Source organism: Poeciliopsis prolifica, unplaced genomic scaffold (genome assembly GCF_027474105.1).
Source record: "Poeciliopsis prolifica strain line A6 unplaced genomic scaffold, Auburn_PproV2 SCAFFOLD008, whole genome shotgun sequence".
In the NCBI taxonomy this organism is placed as follows: domain Eukaryota; kingdom Metazoa; phylum Chordata; class Actinopteri; order Cyprinodontiformes; family Poeciliidae; genus Poeciliopsis; species Poeciliopsis prolifica.
Genome location: NW_026562383.1, coordinates 5553968 through 5576355, shown reverse-complemented (window position 1 = coordinate 5576355; position 22388 = coordinate 5553968). Strand labels below are relative to the sequence as shown.

The 22388-nt window shown below is 42.5% G+C and overlaps 1 protein-coding gene across 5 annotated transcripts in view; it reads right to left on the bottom strand.

Annotated features, from left to right (window-relative positions):
- Positions 1–22388, bottom strand: part of rnf220a (ring finger protein 220a) — a 174076-nt gene that overhangs the window by 30018 nt on the left and 121670 nt on the right. For all 5 annotated transcript variants that reach the window (XM_055032920.1, XM_055032917.1, XM_055032919.1 and 2 more), the window contains 3 exons: positions 12201–12330; positions 5402–5450; positions 1481–1576 (listed from right to left, as the gene is read on the bottom strand). In XM_055032920.1, coding sequence (XP_054888895.1) covers positions 1481–1576; positions 5402–5450; positions 12201–12330 — 275 coding nt within the window. The remainder of the gene's footprint in view (positions 1–1480; positions 1577–5401; positions 5451–12200; positions 12331–22388) is intronic.

Here is a 22388-nt window from a genome sequence, read left to right as displayed (position 1 = left end):
TTTATTGGACATTATGTAATATGGTGTTTAACCATTGTAATATATAAGTACACTGTAGTCTTTTGCAAAAAACTGATAGCAGAAACTGTGAAGGTTTACGAAGACTGTAGTTGAGTAAATGTATCGTTCATGTCTAGAAGATAAATTGTTAATATTTTGGTTTTTCTTTTGAGCTCATATCTGGAACATTTTGGGGTCCGAGTTAGTTCATGCTGCCCGAGGTGAATTACCTGCGTCATTAAAAATAATGGCCTCAGCAATAAATGTACAGTACTATGAAATTAATTGAGGTCAGACTCATTTGGCCTATCCACCTTTGTCTTTTGCAAAATGTGTCCCTCAGATCTGCTGGGATTGAACCTGGAGGGCCATACGCAGTGGCTATACGCTGACTGAAGCATTTCCTCTTACAGCTATGGATACCCGCTCTTTGGTACCGGAACAATGCTCTCATTTTCAGCCCATCTGCCATAGGTGGAAACCGTTGAGCAGCCGGGCCTTCACTTTCCCCCTCGCTGATCCTTTCCTCCCTCTTCAGTCTCTGAGTTATTGGCCCGCTGGCCGTGCATCACCACCACCACTGCTGCCTTATCATTATGATACACTCAGTGAACGGCTGAGGACAGGTCAGGTTTCCAGGAGACGCGAGAAAGCCCGCAAGCACTCAGAGTTGACTGAAAAGGAGGAGGTGGTAAAGTCTTCCATTATGCTTCATTTCAAGGTGTTAAAATAAGTCGCCATCGACTTAATCATTTGTATAATATAAGGTGATTTCAGCAGTTTCACCAAATGAGAAAATCTCCTTTATTGCTTCAAGGTCTTTATGAGCTGTGTCATCCCAAACGTATGGATGTAACGTCGGCATGGACTTAATAGTTCTTATTTTATGGTGTTAAGGGGGAAACTCACTTAACCCGGAGATACATCACGGCCAGAAGAATTAGCCGAACAAATTTTGATGAATAGAATAGATAAAAGCAGTCAGGGTGACATCTGAGATTGAAGAAGATTGGTCTGTTATTCAGATTAACTGCTGAGAAGGCATCAGAAAGCAAAATTTACCATAATATCATTATCACTTCAGTGCCTTATATCATCACATACACTTTGTTAGACTGTTAAAACAACCTTAATGTACCTTTCAATTTCAACTTCAATGTGTTGGATTGTTTTTTTTTTTTATTTTAATGTCAAGTTTGAGTTCATGTTTTGGAATATTTGATCAGATTAAGAGGTGTCTCAACTCCAAGCCCATAAAGGAGAGAGATTTTCTTGTAAACTGTTTTTTTTTATAGATAAACATTCATATAAATTGGCCTAAACTGAATGAATCATGCTTCAACTTATAGACAAAAAGACATGAAATTCCTTTAATAAACTAAATTTCTGATGTTTCCTATTGAAAGAGAGGAGCTTCCTGCTAACAAAAAAGTGTAACGTCAACCATGACTGCCTCGAGCGGTGTATGTGCTTTTGTGACCTGATATCTGTCGGAGTGGTGGGCATCTTCAGATGACAGGGGTGACACCACCGGAGACTCTCCCTCTCTCTTGATGTGCACTGACAAAAGCATCGACTGGAGAGGCAAACAGAGAAGGGAGAAGAAAAAAAAAAGTGTCATCTTCTACGCAAATGATCTTGTCATGTTGTCACTATATAGAGAAATGGTTATTCTATGACATATTGCAGTCTGAAAGCTACAACAGGACAATAAGGAGCAAAAAAGAACGGAGATTTACAGAAGAAAAGTAATCAAAGCTCGTGCATGATTCCCCAGCGAAAAAATTTGAAAAGGTTAGCGTGGCATCATGCGTTTCCCTGATCATTTGGACTTCAAAGGTATTTCATAAAAACTTGAATTTTGTGCAAAACACGTTACATTCTGATATAGTTTGGTAGCAGTAGAAGAGCATGCAGTTTAAGTCTGAAAACTTTAATAGCAGATATCTGTTGGATTTACACAGACAGCACAAAAAAATAAATACCGTCCGCTAAAAGCCGGTGGTGATTTTTTTTTTTTGCAAGGGAAAATCGGAACCTTCTTTGTAAATTAACTTTACAAAGAAGACACATCCATGTTGTACGACTGAGTTGTGGAGCAATGAGGAAAAAAGTTTGTGTTATCTCAGGCCTTTCTGCCTTTGAGCAGCAGTTTTGCCTTGGCACTGTGGCGGTCAATTAAGCTGAAACTTTAAGTTAGGGGAAACTAAATTAGTGTCCAACTAACTGTACAATTTAAATAGATCTTAAAGTGTTTATTGATGTGTCAACGGCAAACCCTACTGTTATTTAAAAAAAAAAAATGAAAAGGAATAGGGAACCAGATCATCGTCTTTACTTCAAAAAAGAGAAACCATTTAGAGCATCAGATGATGGGTTAGGACTGACGAGGAAGCAAAACCAAAGCAACTTACGACAAAACACTTCAGCTAAGTGAAAAATGTGAAGGTTTTCTTAACACGTATTACAACATTTGAACATTTATTTACGTCCCTCGAAGATCTACGACGCAGCAAAGACCCGGAATCATTACCCTTGGAGAACCCCGGCAGTGATATTGCCTCAGCTGCTAAGGGCGACACGTCACCGATGATGACTGTAACCTGTCTGACTTTCTCTATAAAACTCCTTCCTCTGATTAGACTTAATGTTTATGGGACGTTAAGAGGAGTTAGGGAAGAAAGAGCGATTGGAAAGTGAGGAAGCCCTCAGAGGGAACGGGAGGAAAATCGAGGAGCGGGCCGGCGGGAGAGAGGGTAAACATCCGACATTACAGGACACCGCTTGTCCATAAATCTGTCCCACCACACTTTGCGCTGCTGCTCTGCCATGCGCGCGCGTGCTTAAAAAGAATATCCTCTTTTAACCCTCTTTCCTGTGACAAAGACAGTCAGGGGACTCGGGCAAGTGACCGAGGAGCAAGGGTGGGAAGAGGAAGACGAGGGCATGAGAGAACGGGAGGGGAGAGGGAAGGTAATGTCTCTCTTTTACAACTGTCGGCCCTCGCTCTCTCACTTTCTCTCCCTCCGTACTTATGTTTTCATTTGTGCTTATGTGGCTGCTTTCGTTTTTTTTTCTTCTTCTTCTCTTTTTACAAGGCAGCTGTGAAATATTTGTATTTACAGTCATCTCCTATTAATCAAGTGGAAAGGGGCAGAGCAGAGGCTTAAGTGCTCGACAGCAGTAATCTAATAATAATATGTGAGAAATGACCAACCTCCAGTGCTGCCACAGTAAATTGGACATTATGCATGGTGCTTTTCTGCCTCTCTGTGTGTGTGCGCGCGCGTGTGTCTGATCTTTCTTCTTTTTCACAGATTTAAAAAGGTCAGGAATCCTTTACCTTTGTGGGTGGTGGGGGGGTCGAGGAATGTATTTAAGTTTTATCATTAGAATATGACATTTAGTGGTAATCTACAAAGAGGTTAAAAATGAAGGTCTTTCTCCAAATTTGGTCTTTAAAAAGCGCTAATTAAATCAACATGCAAAAAGACCAGCGTAAAAAAAAGAAAAAGAAAAAAAAGAAACACACCAGAATAGCAATTACGTCTACGACTTATCGCGTCAGATACCTGAACATGGTTCATTTTCGAATGTGTTACATTTTTCTCCCAACAAAACAACCTTGTGAGTACAGCCGAAGAAGAAGAAAAACAAAGGACATAAGGAGGAGTTTTGGGGTTAATCCCGGGTATGAAATGGATGGGTGGCGCACAGCAGCGGGAGGAGAACAACAACAAGCCCGTATGCTTCAGACCTGCCCTCTTCATTCTCCACGGCCTGCCGCAGCATACTAAACGACAGCGGTAAGATGCGCAGTCACGGCTGCAGAGGAGGGCCAGCGCTCACCCCTCAACCCTCCTCCGCCTGCCTCACTCGAGTACGAGCCCACCCGCAGCACCGCCAGCGCTCCATTTTAAGCCTGGGTCAGCACCTTCTGCACCAAGCGTCGGGTGGGGAGGTCAAGGGGGAGAACTGATTTATTCAAGATCCCCCAGTCGATTCATGTTCGAGTCAAAGCGCTCCCTGACTCGAGGTGTTCGACTTTCTGAGGTTAGAGGTTGAAAACGAACATGGAACGCGGTGGCTCAGGTTTGGCCTTTTTAGAAAAGTCATCGGAGGTTTTCTATGTTCATGTGAAGATTACAGTCTGTGAAGATGAGATTAATTAGATTAAAAACTGGAGGCAACACTCGTTCAGCTGGACCTTTTAGGCTACATGTTTTTCTGGCATGGAATGAGGATTAAACAAATAATCTGAAAAGTGCGGCATCCGGCCTTAAAGTCAATAACTTGCAGAGCCACCATTTTTTTAAGGAGGTACAGGGTTTTCCGCCAAAAATCCAGCTAAGCACGGTGGAGGTGGCACTCGGCCAGCCCATCAATTACAATTAATGGGCTTTTTATGTCAAAAAATGTTAAACGTCAACAGAAAATTTTGGAAATAAAACCACAAAGAAAATAAAACAGTTTTGAACAAAACTAGTCTTTCTTGTGGGTTTCCACTATAATTTTAAAAAGATATTTGTCAGCTAAAGCCTGCAGATGTCTCATTATTCACCAACCTAGCATAACCCACCTTTGCCATCACTTTTACTGGTCTTATTTATTTCAAATAAACAAAAGATTATTATCCTGGTGGGTGGGGAAGTAAAACCTGGTGGCCCAGCAGGCTTATAATACACTGGGGGAAACCCTGAGGTATGTCTTTCCCAGTTTGTACATCTGGACATTGACTTCACAAAAAGAGCTCAAAGTCAGATTTTTTGACGTAAAACTTTCAATTGTAACCCAACTGTATGCTTAGTGTTGGACCTTGGAACCTCCACTAGAGTTTAAAATATTTCAAGGGGTTTTCTTTCAGGACAACCCTGCACCGTTCACTCTGACTCGTTTCCCAGTCTCTCCTGAAAAATCCTTTCCCACAGTATGACACTGACTCTACCATGTTTCACTGTGAGATATGGTGCATTCAGGGTGGTGCGTTTTTGTCTTGTCTGACCAAAGCACCCGTTTTAAAGACTGGTATTTATTCTCTGAGGGTTTCTTTGAGGTTTATTCGAGCTATCAGAGTGAAAGAAATTGTAATTATTGACATTATATTATATTATTGTGAGAATATTCCAAGAATGCTCTCTGTCTGTGCGGTTCAGGAAGTGCTCCTTAAATCTCTCCTCAGCTTATTAGAAAACCAGAACATACATTTCCTGTTGGGCCGGCTGCCTGCGAACTTCAGGACTCAGCCCTGGGTAAGTTTGTTGGTGGGAAATGCAAGAAAAGATGTGCGCAGATCTGATTGACAGGACAGCAATGGATCATTCCAACAATGTCATTTCTGAACTAAGCAAATCACATCCACACGAAAGTCAGACGCTGCTCTGAAATACGAGCCTGTCCTTACCTTGGGAGTTCCTGGAGTGGCTACGCCATCCTTGGACGAGGGGTTCTTACTGCAATCAGGAAACAGGACAAGAAGGAATTTAGTGAAGATTTATACGATAATGTGGTGCTGAGCCGAGTCTGCCACAAGGCAAACGAGCTGAACAAGCTCGTTTCCCTTGATAAAACAAGCAATGTCTGTAAATTTTCAGCACATCGGAGAGCAAATTCTCTGGACTCCTGTTAATGCGTTTGCGTGCATTTTATCCGCCACTCTTCCTCTCGTCGTCATCCCTTTTTGTCTTTCCATCAGGTGCTTCACAGCGGCCGTGACGCGTTCTCCAACGCCGCCGTGCCTTCACATGAACACGGAACGTGTCGGGAGGCGGGAAGACAACAGAATTTGCCAGTGCTGCCAAACGGCGCTCACTGGCAGTCTGAAAATATGTTGAGGACCATCATTTGGCTCGGAAACAAGCAAAACAGCTTAGATTGGAAATGAGAGATGGGGGGAGTCAAAAATGTAGAAAATTGACAGTTTTGCGCTTTATCCTGCCAACAAACCAGACATGTGACATTTCTCCTTGATGCTCATTCTCAATTGATCCACTCATCCTTCTTTCTACCTTCCCTCTGTCCCCCTGTCTCTCTCTCTCTCTCTCTCTCTGTCCTTCACTTTCTTTCACTCAGACACTGAGATAAATTTCTCTGAGCCTCATGAAGCGTTGCAACAGGCTTGACATTGACACGGCGAGGCAGGGGTTGTCATGTTTGCTTTGAGATTCCGTTAGCGGTCCAGTCCCTCGGACATGCTCACACAGGCGCAGTCGCTCACTCATGCACACGCACGGGCTAACAGACAGCGGCAGATCGAGGAAGGAACAGTGCCCAAAACTGAATTGAGAGCGACCTCTAATCTGACAGCAGGCCCCGGTAGACCCGGGATTTTATTTTTTCCAACGGCTGAACGGGTGGATCATAAAAATAAGAGGCTTTATTTACGTGTTACTCATCTGACGGAAGAATTTGCAAGCTGGCGAACAACAAGGATGGGCCGGTAAAACGTTATGCTCTTTTTTTTTTCATCTATATTAAACATTCAGTTAACGCCAGAGATTTACATACGTGTTATGTGACCCACGAAACACGTTTTCACTGTGAGAAATCAAAATATCACCAAGTGTTTTTTTGTCAAGTTTTTAGTGCAAATGTCTTAGAAAACTTAAGACATTTGCACAGCAAGAAATATGAACTTGTTTTAAGTCAATGATTCCTTAGTATTGATAAAAATTGATAGTTCCATTGGCATATTTTATTATTATTTTTTTTTACTTATAACAAGACATTTTCCCCAGGTAATAAGTGAAATAATCTGCCAATGGAACTGGTACTTTTTCATCAATATTAGGGAATTATTGACTTAAAACGAGCTCTTATATCTGACTGAAAAGTTGTTTGTAAGTTAGTTTTGTGTTATCTCAGACTTTCAAAATAGTTCCACTAAAAACTTGACAAGATGTTTTTTTTTGCAGTGTACTCACTCTGACATTTAAAAAAGAGACTGTAGTGTTACATTCCTGCCAAAAACACGCTCTACCCATCTGCACGCTGTAGCCCCAAATTTTACCTCTTTCTCTGTTTAAAGGGCACATTTGGCAATTGGAGGCGCTAAATCCTCTGACTGGCTGGACTTTCAGCTGAAACCTGTTGTCAGGAATCCGCTTCTACAATGGTCTCCGACATGATGAGAGCTGAGATATTCCACAGCCTCATCGTAAATCATTTCAATTATGACATGCATTGTGTGAAAAATGGTGGTGAAATCATGTAAAGTTTTTCAATTCAAATATTGACTGAGAAAATGAAATATTGTCATTTCCATACATAATTGATAAATCACATTTCCATCTATTTTGTCACTTCTATAACGTTTGCCATCAAAAAGTGGACAGCGAGTAACTTTGGCTGGCGCTGTAACACTGCCATGGAAATGGAACCAAAACAGAGAAGAACATAAAAGTAGTGTTGGGGTACGACATCATCAGTTGGTTATATTCATGATAAACAAGAATGGAGCTTTAAGATTTTAAGAACCAAGGAACCATTGAAAATTATCATGTCAGAAGTCCCTAAATCCATCCTCTGTATGAGTAAGAGGTCAAAAACCTCTCTCTCTCTCTCTCTCTCTCTCTCTCTCTCTCTCTCTCTCTCTCTCTCTATATATATATATATATATATATATATATATATATATATAAAACAATTCCTCACGCTGTCAAAGATGACATGTCTTGTCTCTTTAAAAGCAGCATTTCAGTTTGGATCAGAGGCTTTTGAGATGTGTACGGCTCTATGACAAGGGCGGCATGGCCTCAGGGATGGTGTAAGTGTTTTGAAGGTGGGGGAAGTTTATAGGCCACTTGCATCCAAAACAATATGTTTGTAAAAGCTAACGCAAATTGAGTTGGTATCTGATTTAACAGCTTCCGATTTGGTGCTAAATTAAAGGGCTGGTTTCCCCAGGTGCTGATACAGCAACTGGGGAAAGGCCTGGAAACTATGAGTGAGGAGTCGGGACTCATGCTTACGAAATCTAGCCGCATGTTACAAACAGCAGCTGAGCGTCACGTCATGGAGCGGGTATGTGAGAGCCAGTTAAGTTCTGCTCTTGCACCTGTGGACGTGCGCCCGCATCCGAGCATGTCTGTGCTGGCCTCTCCCGCTCGGCAACAAAAGAAAGCAAACACGGGGCTGACACAGCCAAGCTGCATCCCCCTCTCCCTCCATCTCGCACACGCCTCTCTCACTCCGCTCCCGTCTCTGCCTCTCCCTTATCCTCTCCCCCTCGATCTTCCCTTTTATTCATTACCTGGAACCTTTGCAGAGGCGTCAACAATAACAGCCACCTCCACCTGCTTGTTGACAGTGTCAAGCAGCGACGAGAGAGCGAGAGAGACGGCGAGGGGACAGCAGTTGCGTGCCTGCCGCAATGGGGTGAGGGGGGAAATTGCCACATTGACAGAGAGGGTGATGGAGAGATGAAAGGAGAGTGGAAAAGGGTGGGGGTGTTGAGGGGCGGGGGAACGCGAGGTGAAAGAACGATGTGGTAAGAGAGGATGAGCGGGCAACACAAAGAGGAATGATGAAAGGAGACAGAAAACGAGAGGAAGAAAAAAAAGAGGGAGTGATAGGAAAGTTGGCGCTGCCTCTTCTTACGGGTTTACACGTCTGTTCGCTGTGGTTTCCATGAATTTTTGATGGTGGTGGTGGGGATGTTGGGTGGGGGGGGGTAGGAGGCCCTGGAAACTCCAGCTGGCTGACACGTCAAAAAAAAAGGAAAGAAAGAAACACAGGAGGCAGAAACCCCACCAAACAAGCAACTGGAACAGATACAGTTTAAAATATGTTTTGATAATGAGGGAAGTGTGAAACGGAGGACAGGTGAGGGCATGGAGGTCCCTCTCTTCTCTCTTCCTCCTACTTCTTACAAGTCTTTGTCCTGTCCCACCACTTGAGACAGACTGTCTGAATACAAACTACAAGATTACGAATAGGAAATAAACACAAGGATCCTCTGGTGTGTTTGATGGTAAATGGACTTTTCCCATCATTTTTGACTACTCAAAACGCTTTACACTAGTCGCATTCACAAATGTATGCACAGATCATTAGACAATTTGAGGTTAAGTACCTTTCCCCGGGGCACAGACATGTTGGAAGGAGGAAGCTGGAATCAAACCTACAACCTTCCGACCACAAAACGACTACCCACAGTCACCCTGATATGGATGATGTGATCCCCTTGATATGGACAAGGTAAGCCTGGTGAAATCTGAATATGGTGTCTTACAACAAAAAAACCTCTATCTGGTTTGTGCATTTTTAATTTTATTTTTAATTTATTTTTACTAATAGCTAAGACAACTCCGACTCATTGACTCAGACCAGCTTCCCTGCGCCTCAAATTACCACGTGTAGCAACGGGACGGTGCGTTCAGAGTGGCCTGCATTGGGTGTTTTTTCTTTTGTTGGCCAGAAAGTTCACTTTTGTTGTCATCTGTCCAAAGCTGTTCCTGCATATACCATACTTGGGTTCTTGCGGCTTCCTTTGAAAAGCAGCGTTTGTCTTGCCACATTTGTATAAAGGCCAGATTTGGATGGTGTACAACGACTAGATACTGACAGATACTCCATCCGGATCTCTATGCGTAAACAAAAATTCACTCATGTTTGTAGTTGTAACAGGACAAAAAAAGGGTCATGGGAAAGACGCTCCATGTGTCCGGCAGCCATTCTATGACCTATTTAAGTGATCGGGCTGTTCTTGGTGAAAGCAAGAAGGTTGATGGCACAGTAAATTAAAGACTCTGATTGCATTTTGCCTTTTTTTTCTTTTCTTTTTGTCGGTGTCATCTGGCAGGGAGGTAGGGGTTTTGGCCGTGTGGACGTAAATTGATTATGGAGAAGGAGGAGGGAGAGGAAGGGGGCAGCAGAGGTGGGAAAAGGAGAAGAAGGAGGAGGGTGGAGTTTGATAGGGTATGTAAATGACTTTGCCACCCCCCCGAGCCACCTGACATGTTCGGGGCATGATAGATTTCCATTCGCCGAGCTCTACATCTGTGTGCGATTTCCATGTCCGCGCAGAGGCTGCAGCCCATGGACAAGTGACACAGCCGCAAGGGAGGACAGGCAGGCCATTTACATTTACCATTTACATGCAGACAGAACAGGACTGTGAGCGGAAGAAGCAGAAAACAAATAGCGACACGCTGGAGAACAGGCATTAAGAGCCGAGCAAGATGCAGCGCACGCGTCTCTTGGTTTCCATATCCGTGGGTTTGTTTTTTTTCACTCAGCGACCGCCTGCGTGTCATTAAAGGTAGATTTACTACAAATTGGGCCAAATTCCCACTGTCACTTTCAATGATGGCTGCCACCATGCAGAGAGCCAGAGAGAGGAAGAGGCAGAGGGTGATTTAGCATAAGGTCGGTTCTGTGATGTAACACACATGCAAACCCCCCTTGTTTGTTGCTTTCTTTATAAAAAAACAATGGATTTCTTTGCTTTATTATTATTTTCTTCAGCACATGTCTAAAATTGGTCCTCTGAATCTATATCATTTAACACCTCCTCCCCCATCATCCCTTTTTTTCTTGCAGTGTCTTTGGGTTAATGGTGAGTAGGTAAGTCAGCCAGGCGTGACGCGAGCCACCATCCCATCTCACCCAGGGATGATGCGATTTTCTTAAATAACTCTGTGTGCGCGCGCGTGCGTCTGTGTGTGTGTCAGAGTGAGTTTCACCAGTTTGGTATCCAGAGGGAAGGGCAAACTCTAACCTTCATGATTAATTGAAATACACCTGCATCCTGAAGTTTAACAAGAGAATACGTTTTCTCCCAGTTTCACTTTATCTTGATTTCTCCCCCTCATCCTTACATTGTTTGACATTTGGATCAGAACTGTTCTATCACAATGGCAACAAGTCAAGACTCTGATGAAGGCACGGAACAAGTTTTTAATGCGGTAAAATGAAAGTTAAAAGACTTCGAAACTTTTTCTTACCCTTCTTGTTGTTTTGCACTCTGTATACATTAGCTTCAGAAATGCAATAAAGAAGTTAAGGGAACTGAATGAGACATGGGAGGGTTTGGAGCGACACATGGAAAGTCTTGGCTGTCCCTCTGAAAATGACTGCAAGACGGCAGCTACTTTAACCTCCACCTTCTACGTAAAAGAAGTGCATCACTGACAATGAAAACTCCTTCAAACCTAATGAATCCTAACACTTCTTTTGTACAAAGTGCCTAGGTTTTACAAGCTATTATTTTCTTCAGGTAAATTTGTTTGACTTTTAACTAGCATAACTTCCAGTTGCTAATCTGTCCAGCTGATTGAGGAGCAACAAACGTAAAACCATTGTGTTGTTAAAATGTAGAAGTATCTATTAGTATAACATGCTATCCCACAACCATAAACTTTTTAGTTTAACATGAAGACAGAAAAAGTTCTGTGTTGTGCCTGGATGTAAAAGAGAAGGCAACGAGAAACTTTAAAAAAATGACAGGGAGTATTAGAGATGCGATGATAGATTTATATCCATATATTAAGATAGCAGATGATGAGGGCGATTGTGGACAAAGAGAAATAAAGGGATGAGGTGGAACTCGTAGATTCAGAGGGACAGCAGAAGCCCACAAGTGTAAAGGTTGGAGAAATACAGAGTGATTTCCATGCGGGGTGACGCAGTCAGTTGCCCTCTTCCCCCAGGTTAATGGGGACTATCATAAAGCTGGGCCGCCAAAGTGCACAGCAGGTCACACAAACACACACGCTGACATACAAACACGCATACATAGCCTGGCATGTGTTTGAGGTGAAATATGGATCCTAATGGCTGTGTCCCATCGTTAAAAGGGCTTGGAGTTGATTTATCTGTCATAAAACGGCTCGTGCAACTGCCACAAGGAGGAGAAAGAGGCGGCAGGGAACCCGAGGTCACAGGTGTGAATCCTAATTCCAGTAGGAAACACTTAGCTGTACATTGCTTCTCCCTTTTTATGCAGATTTATGGCACCCAAATGTGCGCACCGGAGAAATATTGCTGAGCTGAACTGAGCCCACGCCTTACGGGTTAAATGATGCCAACGCCAACCATTGTCTTCAATGCTCTTTTCTGGTTCACCTTTGCGTTTTGTACAGTGCGACTCTCAACCTGTTTTAAAACCTGGGCCCGGTTTAGTATTACGTGATGTCATGGTTTGGCTTGGGCAAAATGAAGAATTAATATTTCTGCATAATTACGATCTCGCACAGTCATACCTGAGGCAGATTGTGGCTAGCCTCTCTATTTCGGTTTCCATGTGCTCCTGCAGCTCTCCGGGCCTCAGCAGCACTTGGCAAATTGGACAAACGGGAGCCTGGCTGTCATATAGAGACATCTTCTTTTTACCTGGAGACAACAAAAAAGAGGGACAGACGACATCAGCGCAACAACAGAATCTGACGTTGAGTAGACCCAAAGTCGATGGTGACTTGCAAAATATTTCAAACTTTTTCCACATTTTCGACCCCAAAATCTTCTAACTCACTTGCACTCTCAGCTCCTCTTTTACTCAGATCCCCCCCCCAAAATATCTAAAAGTCAACATCACAGAAAGCACCTGTGTGTGAATTAATCTAAATCAAGCTGATCTGTGAAAATCTAGATCATGAGTAAACAAACGGCCATCATAAAAGTCAAGGAATACTTAAAGATAGGACAGGGAAGAAGTTGCGGGGGGCTGTGGAGTAAAGAAAGGAGCTGGAATAATAAGTTTTAAATTAAATAAATAAGTGGAAGAGTGGAAGTCCCTGTTAGAGTTTGCCATAAGTAATGTAGAGGACAACTATAGGGAAACTAATCTTGAGTTGATGGGGGCAAGACAATAACCCTAAACATAGAAGCAGAGCTACAACGGAATGGCTCAGAGACTGGTCCAGTCAAAGTTCAGAACCCGATACAATAAGAACCTAATGGACCGTGCTTTCTACCCAACCCAGCTGACCTTGAGATACTACCACAAAGACATACAGATTTGTTGCTGCACATACTTTCTCATGGTATCATGAGAAAGTAAAAGAAAGAGTTTGAGGATCATCAGAACTTGGGCACAGCACTTTAAATTTAAAAAAATCAAGCGACTGGAGAAACAATCCAGCACCTTCAGAATAACCTTTGCTGGTGAACACACTCCCCCCCCTTACTCCATAAAGTCCCGAACATTAAGTGAACATACATTAGATTACTCACACAGAAAGCGGACCAGAGTGCTCCACAGACTTTATTGTGGAATGTTGCTCTGAGGTCAACGTGAGAGGGAGGTGCGTGGGGAGGGAGGGGGGCTTAAAGAAGTGTCTGCCATGGATGAGCTAATGCTGTATAGAGTCTGCCAACACCATCTCACTTCATTGTCCTTGATCAGCAGGGCAGCAGGGTGGGGCCCACCTGTTTTGTGTGTCAGCATGCGTTTCATCCGTCGTCCAGCGGCCTTTGCGTTACATAGACGCGCGGCGGCCCTTGGAGTTCACCGCCCGGTCTGTCTGGGCTGGCTAAAAATAGCAGCTGCTATTGAAACTGTATCGGCGGTTCGTTTCGGAGGATGCTTCCTGATTTCCAGAGCTCAGCCAATCAAATGTGGCTTTTTTTTAGAACCCGATAGAACAAAAGAGCCCCCCTCTCTTAGCCAGGACATCCTGTTTAGTCTATTTGTCACCGAGGCAACATGGAGAGACGGGTTGGGAGGACTCCCACTTTGACTTGCATATCATATATATCTCTATCATATACTCTGCATGAGGATTGAACAGACAACATACCCACTCAGTTATTGCATCTTCGTTAGAATGTGGGGTTCTATAAAGGGTGATGAAAAGCTTTTCCCCCGTTACTTAAACAAGCCAGAAGCAATAGAAATCTTGTCTGACAAGGGAAAAATAAAACATTTACTCCGTACGCCTGCTTTTTCTGTCCTCTTTGTAACGTTTTCCTTTGTAGCCATTTTACTTCCTTGTCCCTTAAGTGCGGCGAGGTCTCTCCACTTTTTGTCATGTCGCAACTACAAACTTATTTTACAGCAACTTGCTTGACACACGTAACACAAAGTAGGTCATAACTGTAAGTCAAAAGAAAGCAATGCTTCATTTTCAAAAGCCTTCCCACAACGTGATGCTAAACATCGTCACGTTTTTCTGTGGTGACGATCAGCCGGGATGGTTTTCGTCACTAGAGATCGCTTTTTATGTTGGCTGGAAAAGATCAGCGCTGTTTGTTTGAAGTTGGAGATTATGTTCTGTACTCTTGACTCTGATTTTGACATCTCCTGAACTTTATCTTTGACCTGCTCGCTGTGTTTCTCTGCCTTTTTGATGCCGTTTGTTCACTCACGAATAAATCTCAGTAAGTCAAACTGTGTTTGTTCTGAGATTAAATTACACAGGAGGACTCTATTCACCAATTAGGCTGGTTGCTGCAGATTTTATCTACGGGGTGTAAGAGTAAAAGGGGCTGGATTTAAAATAATTCTGCATACTTTTGACTTTTACTTGTGCAAGTATCAGAAATCATATCTGATTTTTTTTTCTACTTCACAATGATACTATGTGGCACTTTGTTGTGAGTCGTGTCACATTAAGTGGAAGTAAAATACGTTGATGTTTGGAGTTATAACATAAGTGTGGAAAAGATCAAAAGGTATGAATACTCTTTCGCTCTGCTGCCGCCTCCCACCATCCTTTATTGACAAGATAATTTGAGTCAGGCTGGAGAATCCACTGCAATCCTGAGTCTGTGTCCAACGAGGGCTCCATCTAACCCAATCCAAAATTTTTCCTGACAAATATTTGCACAAAAATTTATCAAAGTACAAAACCCTCCATTTGTGCAATTTCAGGCTTTTGTAATGCTTAAAAAAAAAAAAAAATCAAATCAAATATGTTTTCACCGGTTTTGGCTTCTTTTTTTTTTTTGCGTTTCAACATGAAGCCATTTTCTTTTGAATTCTGATACATTCTACTTAAATGAGTTTTTCTTTCCAGAGATCGATTCTGAAATGTAAATGCAGAGACATAACAGCAAATAAGCAGAGAAAGATGGAAAAGGAAGGATTGAAAAACGTGCAACTGTGTAGTGATTTGAATTTTTATAGGTACCAAGGAAACGCGTTTAAGTTCCCCGATTAAAACCAAAGAACCACAACTTAAAGATGCCCTGGTCCTTTCATGGAAAAGTAAACAAAATTTCTTCATAGAAGAAGAGATGCAAATTTCCCCTGATTAAAACATAAGCATTAGAAAGCAAGTTAGAACACTTTGAGACAGTTTGGTTTTTATTTTGCACCTTGCACGAGTTGCCAACCCCCCCAGAACTTGAGGGTGTTGAAGTGAATGGAAAATGCACATTTTACAAATACATTTCCAGTCACTTTCCTCACCCATTTCACATATTCCACATCTCTGTTTTTCTTTCTCATCCTTTCCCAGAGGGAAGTGAGCGATGGGCAGAGGTGAGCGGAGAGATAAATCCGGTGAACGAGGGAGAGGAACAACAGGAAAGGGAGCAGTGTTGATGTGTTGCGATGTCCCACACCGAGCTTGTCAGCCCCTTAAACATGATTAATGTTGGGCCACGAGCCTCACACATACACACAACTTCTTCCCACATGTCCTGCTTTAGACCTCACGGCTCCAATCTGTGGTCCAACCAGGGAGCGTTTAATCTTGGGAAGCGGAGGGAAGAAACAGCAGTCAGAGAAGGCGGAGGGGGGAGCAGAGGCAAGACAAAGTCAAGGAAATAGGGCTGACAGGACCTTTTAGGTGGGAGATTCCTCAGTGAAACAGCAGCTGGAGAGTAAATGAATGCTGGATGGACGCATGGATGGAGAACTGGACAAAGGTGTTTCCCTTCATGACACGAATGATGGAATATAGGCCTAATGGGCCAAGATGGATCATCTCATCTCTCTTTCTCTCAAAGTCTGTCTTTTCTTATCCTTTCCCTGCATCTTCCATTTTCTATTCCACCCATCTTTCAAAACGTCTTCTCGCCGGTGCAACGTTTCTTTCTTCCCATCGACGCCAAGCGACATTCACTGGTTTCGTTCGGGTCATCCGTCGGTCATCCGTTCATTCCTCCGTCCAATGTTTGTACTGCCAACTGTGGTAATGAAACAATAATTTGTCTGGCTGAACCCAAGAATCAGAGTGAGTGTTAAAAGTTGGAGCTGCTTGAGTGGCCTCCTAAGACTCAGTCCGTGGAGGATTTAATTAACATCCAGATGCAAAAGTAAATGAATAATTAGTACCATTTTTGATTTTACAAAGACTTATTTTCTATTTTACCCCAATAAAAGGGAGCTAATTTTATCGAGATAATCGACTTTTAATCTAATTTGCCTTATGGAATAAATTATTGCTTAAAGACATCTTGCAAAGCACAAACCGGCTGCTACATGCTACCTTACTAAACCAATTGAGACAGAAAGCACGACACAATCTGATTGGCTCCTATTTGGCACATTCCCACTGATTTGCCAGAGGTTCATAAAATGAAATTATTGTTAATATTTGAATGCAGACATATTGTTCTGCTTTATGACACAGTTTGCAAAAATGACAATTGCGCAACACCTTTTGTGTAGCTAACACATTAGCTTAGCTCACCATCACAGTTCATTTGTTCATATTTCCCTTTCAGACACCAACATTTTTATTAAAATCCCGCCCAAGTAACACCAGAAGTATCACCTGTTGTCCCTGTACCATACTTTGAAAAGCTCTTGTGTATCGACTTGATAGTATGCCAAAAACAGAACATCTTCATGTCTTACATGCTGTTCAAGTTCCAAGTGAAGCTCGGGAGGTGTTTAAAGGAAACCTGTCCTTGGGCAGGCTTTTAAAACCCTAAAATAACAGGATAAGTCCCACAAACAAACACAACCATGGGCCATTACACACAGCAGATGGTAAGGAGGAGGAAGTCGGATCATACGGAAGAGTGGAGACCAAAGACGCGTGGTCTTCTTTTTACCGCGTCCTGTCCTTGTATTTTTATCCCTTCCCTTTAATCCACACTATCAAACGCTCTAATTTCTCTCACTTCTTTCTGCTTCCTTACCATCCCATACTTATTTGGCATTCCTTGCTCTGTAATTTCATAAGTGTGGATTTGGAACAATAGCCATCCCTCGTCCTTCTTTGTGCTCGAACAGATGTGGACGCCTGTATAATTCTTTTGAAAACCTCTCTCTGCTTTTAGTGATTCTATCAGAAACATCCCTCCCACAAACCTAACCCCCCCAAAAAAATCCCTTTTAACTATTTAAGGAGAATTTCACTGCTTCCTCTCCGTCTCTCTCCTCTCCCTCCATTGCTCAGGTCCAGATGAAGTGGGAATCAATAGATTCTAGATAGCGCAGGCGGCTAGTCACAGACTACAATAGGCTGAGGTAAAAGGCCACCTCCACGGAGGACGAGGATTGTCAGCTCAATACTTGCTCTCAATGGGGCCTGAGATAAAACACCATTTTGGGGTGTCCTCACGGCTCAATGGGCTAAGAGGCAAAGCGTGTCCCCTCTACTCTGAGGGTCCAAATCCCATTAATGACCCGTATTACGTGTCATCTCTTCACTTTTATCTTCCCCAGCACTGCTGCCTTTCAGTGGATGTACAGTGCCTCGGAAAACTCTAGTCACATTTGATAAAGTAACAGCTTTAAGGCATTTATCAGAATTTTGCTTCGTAGACCCGCACCAATAAGCTGGCATTTGGGAACTTGCTGATTCAAACGAATACCAGCAAACGCTTCATAAACCTAGAAGCCATCAAAAGGCACATGAACCATTTTATTCTTCAATCCTCTGAAATGTTTTCTTGCAGAGTTACTTTGTTTTTAGTTCTGATTAATGATTCTGCTTGGCAGCTAACAGTACATGTTTTGGTGAGTTCAAGACTGTGCAACAATCTTTCCATTTTTGTTATTGTGGACTGAACGGTGCTCAATAGCAGCGTCTCAATTCAACATTGATATCAGAAATCAGTCCAATATCAGCCAAAAGCCAATTATCGAATGCATCTAAAATCTGCAATTTCTTTGACAGACTCATTGGTTGATGATAAATAGGTCAGTTGTTCTCATACCTACTGACTATTGTTCTCAGAATAATGGCACTTGATGAGGCCTTTTCTGACATTACAAAAAAAGTCAGAAAATTAATTCTCCCGATATGGTATTGGGTCGAAAACAGTATCGATATCAGTATCATATCAGAAGTGAAAAAGTAGTTTCAGGACACCCTTAGTTCTCAATGTTGTTCATCCATCCATCCATTTTCTGTACACCGGTGTCCCCATGCGGGTCAGGAGGGGTGCAGCCTCTCGCCCTTCAGGTGAGAGGCGGGGTACGCCCTGTATAGGTCGCCAGTTTGTCGCAGGGCAACACAGACAAACAACCATACACACACATACACACACAGCTAGAAAGACCAATTCACCTGACAGACATGCTTTTGGACTGTGGGAGGAAGCCGGAGTACCCGGAGAGAACCCATGAATGCACAGAGAGAACCTGCAAACTCCACGCAGAAAGGCTGGGAATTGAACCCAGGACCTTCTTGCTAGTAGGCAACAACCGTGCCACCGTGCAGCCTTCTTAGATGACTTAGTAAGGCATCACTTGAACTCTTTCTTATGATTAAAGAGTATTAGAGTAAAGAGGTCTGAATCCAAATACTGACAAGATTCTTTTACATTGTCATTCATAAAAATTTACCTATATTTCACATTTAGGTATTGTTTTGTGTTTGTCCATTTAATTAAGTTTCACATGGATTACATGTAAGTTTATGTTTAAGGGGATTCAATACCATTTCAAGGTCCTGTTTGTGGTTTCTGTCAACGCTGAAATCCACAGACAAGAGAAGGGTATTGGAAACACACTGTTCCTGCTGCAAAGAAGGGGGGCGAAAAAAAAGCTAGCTTGAACTTTTACTGCATCAACACAGGAATGAAATGGCTGACGTTCCACCACCCGGATCGTTTTATTTTAAATTTTTCCTTTATATGTTCAGAGGGGAATTTATCAGACCTGTAAATTATACGCACAATCAGCTAATGACTGCTGGGCATGTTAACCGGATTTAAACACAACAATAAGAGTCAGAAGGGAGAGATTTATGGCCTGGCACACACATATACTGCATGTTTTGTTTTTTTTTCTTGGTCCCACTCTAATTCCCCGCACACAATGCAACACAACGGGTGCTCTTGCAAAATGCACATGCTGTAAAACCATTCCCCGAATGGATTTGCAAAAGCCCCTTTAAGCAGTCTGATTTTGTAACCTTGAAAAACTCTCCACTTACTTATTTATTTATTTTTCTTTTTTACAAATTTATTGTTTACGGTCTTGTTCCTCTACATTAGTTTTCATGCATGCATCAAGTGTTTGCCCGCAACCCGAGTTTCCAGTTTTCCCAAACGTCTTCCACATCCTTCTCCAGCGTTGCCTCCCACCCCCACTGCACACTCTCCCCCATCCTGGTTAGCTATAACACCCGCCAACATTGGTAAACAAGGAAATCTCTCAGCCGCAGCCTGGCGCGTAACCGCATTACGGCGCCAGATAACCTCTTCAAATAATGTGCGATAAGGGGAATTTGATTTGATTCACGAAAGAAAAAGTGGGGGCCACTTCTGCCACTGCCACCCCTCCCTCCTTCCTTTTCCTGTCCTTTATTTATTTCTCTCTTTTTTTTTTTTTTTACCAATCCTCCCCACACCCACTATGCCACCGTCTTCTTCTTGTCTCCTTTTCACTTAGCCTGAGGGTCCGGGGGCCTTCTCCTCCTCCTTCTGCCACACTCCCCTTCTCCAGAATGACACCGCCTCGCATCCGCAATCAAATAAATCCCACTGAGGTGTCAGCCCTCATTTTGACTCTTCCCTGTCTTTCCCCAAACGATGCAAGGTGAGGTGATAGGGGCTCCGTAAAGCCGTCATCTCCATAATGGCAAATATGAACCCTAAAGCCCAAAACCAGGGGCCATATTAACACAAATGGGACTAGCAAGGTGTGTGTGTGTGAAGTGATATGGTTTTTTGCTTAAGTGAGCTGTGATTTAAGCAGGCTAGACACTGATCTCTGTCTATGGGATTGCGTGTGTGTGTGGTGTGTGTGTGTGTAAAACAGATGAGGCTGTTTGGCTCACTCAGAGGGCATTTGATGAAATGGAACGGGGGTCAACTTCAGTTTGCCACCCATGCTGCTTTGCGTTTCTACATGCATGTGTGCATTTCCTGTATCCGTCAGTTTGTGTGTGCCTGCATGTGTGTGTGTGTGTGTGTGTGAGTGTGTGTGTGTGTGCAGTCTCACTCCCTGACAATGATGCATGGTGCTTTTAAATAGCACTCCTCCACGCCCTGCTCAAAACTCATCACCAGGCTCTTTCGCTATCCCTCCCTCACTCCCTGGGGTTGTCACTTTTAGCAAAGCAAATGAAATGTCGGCTTCGGCGGAGAGGAGGGATGAAGAGATGGCTGGGTGGAGGGATTGGAGGGGGAAAGGTGTGTTGGAGGTGCGTGCGTTTGCGTGCTAAACCGGCCGTGCTTGCTGACGGCTCGAGTCACAACATTTCCGTGCACGAGCGAGAGCGGAGAGTCGAGTCCTAAATAGAGGATGTGATTATTTTACATGAGCAGGGCAGTTTTTATGTTGCAAATATTAATTATTCTGTTACTGACAAGAGCAAACAGGCTTATTTTCAGCTAAATTAACTGGCATGCCTAAAAAAGACATGCAATTAATCTTAAAATTAATGAGTTCGTCTTTAGTTGAAGTCTCTAACTGGAGAATTTAGAAAAATCCAACTTTTAAATCTGAGAAAATGTATTCAAATATAGAAATAGGCATAGAACATAACAAAAACAACTCAACCCCAATTACTGCTACTCCCAGCAATCCTGTGAAATAAATATAACTAAAAATACAAAATATGAATGTGTAGAAAAGCACTTTGTTTCTGCTCTTCTGTACAGTCAGACGGAGGCTCTGTAATACTGTGAATTTGTTTTACTCATGAAAACTTTGAAAACCTTTGTTTGAAAAACCTCGACATGAAAATGAACTATTATCGGGTCTTTCATGTGCTTTAGTCAAATGATACCAACGCAGAGCCGTTTGGCAACAAACACTGCAGGTGGGTCTGGTGTGAAGCAAAGCGTGAATACATCCGAGGATGAATGTGCATCATGAACTCTCCAAAATAAGAGGTTTTGAATGATTTAAATGTAACTTTTTTTTTAAAGAAATTATTTTTTTATTAAGCTGAAACGTGTGTTTCAGCACAATGAAAAATAATGAGCTGAATCAACATAGAAATTGTTTGCCAGGAATGAAATCAATCCCATTTCTTGGCAATAACAGTTTGCATACAATGGTAGAAAAGCTATGAAGTGAGTTAAGGAGAAGAGAGCAAAACAAGAAAGCTTAAATATCAATAGCTTCAACTGTATAAAAAGACTAAGAGTTGATCTCATCATCAAAAGAGATTGTGCTGTCAATAAATCGTGAGCTGGGATATTTTTTTTTATTAAAACCAATTAACGTTTTTTTCCTGATAGATATACTGATATTAAAGGTTAGATATTTCTAAAGTCTTAAAAGGAGTTAGCACCGGTATAAAAGATCTATTAATATTAGATTTATTAGATTAATAGATCTAATACACACATTCACCATCACTTTTAATAAATGTATGTAGACAACATTTTAGAAACCTCAATCGAACACTGAAGCATTTCGCAAAGGAAAAACAAAGAGCCAGGAACATTAACACGTTGCCACATCATAAATCATCAACGGGCCGTTTCAGAATTTACAATGACAAATGGCCATTTGATGATCCCCGTGTACGTCTGTGTGTGTGCATGTGTATAGGTTTCAGGGTGAGTGTAGCGACTTTTACTCCAGGGACACCAATGCGCACACGTCTGTCTCCGAGACATCGGTGATGCAAGTGAGGTTATCTCCGACTACTGACAGCTGTTTATCCAATCCATCACCTTTTCAGAGTGTGTGCGCCTGCTTGTGTGTGTGTGTGTGTGTGTCAGAGAGACATTGGTGAGGCAGACAAAGGTAAATTAATGGAGCATTAGCCAATCGGTGACCCACAGAGCAGAGCCACAACTTGCAGTTATGGACCAAATCTTGGCTTAAGAATCTTAACAAGCACTAGGGCACAACACCGAAACCACAGCCATCTGCCATGTGCAGCTATTTGTGTTTAAATGTGTAGGAGATTTAAAATTTTTGGAAATGCAGTTCAATTTAATTTAAGTTTTGCTTTGCCTTTTTCGTAAGGCTCTCGCAAAACAGAAAGAGTAAAACAGTATTGAAAGCACATTTTTGTCAGACAAACACAAACCCATGAACGACGGCCAAGATCTGGTGATTACTAACACTTTCTTCGTTCATG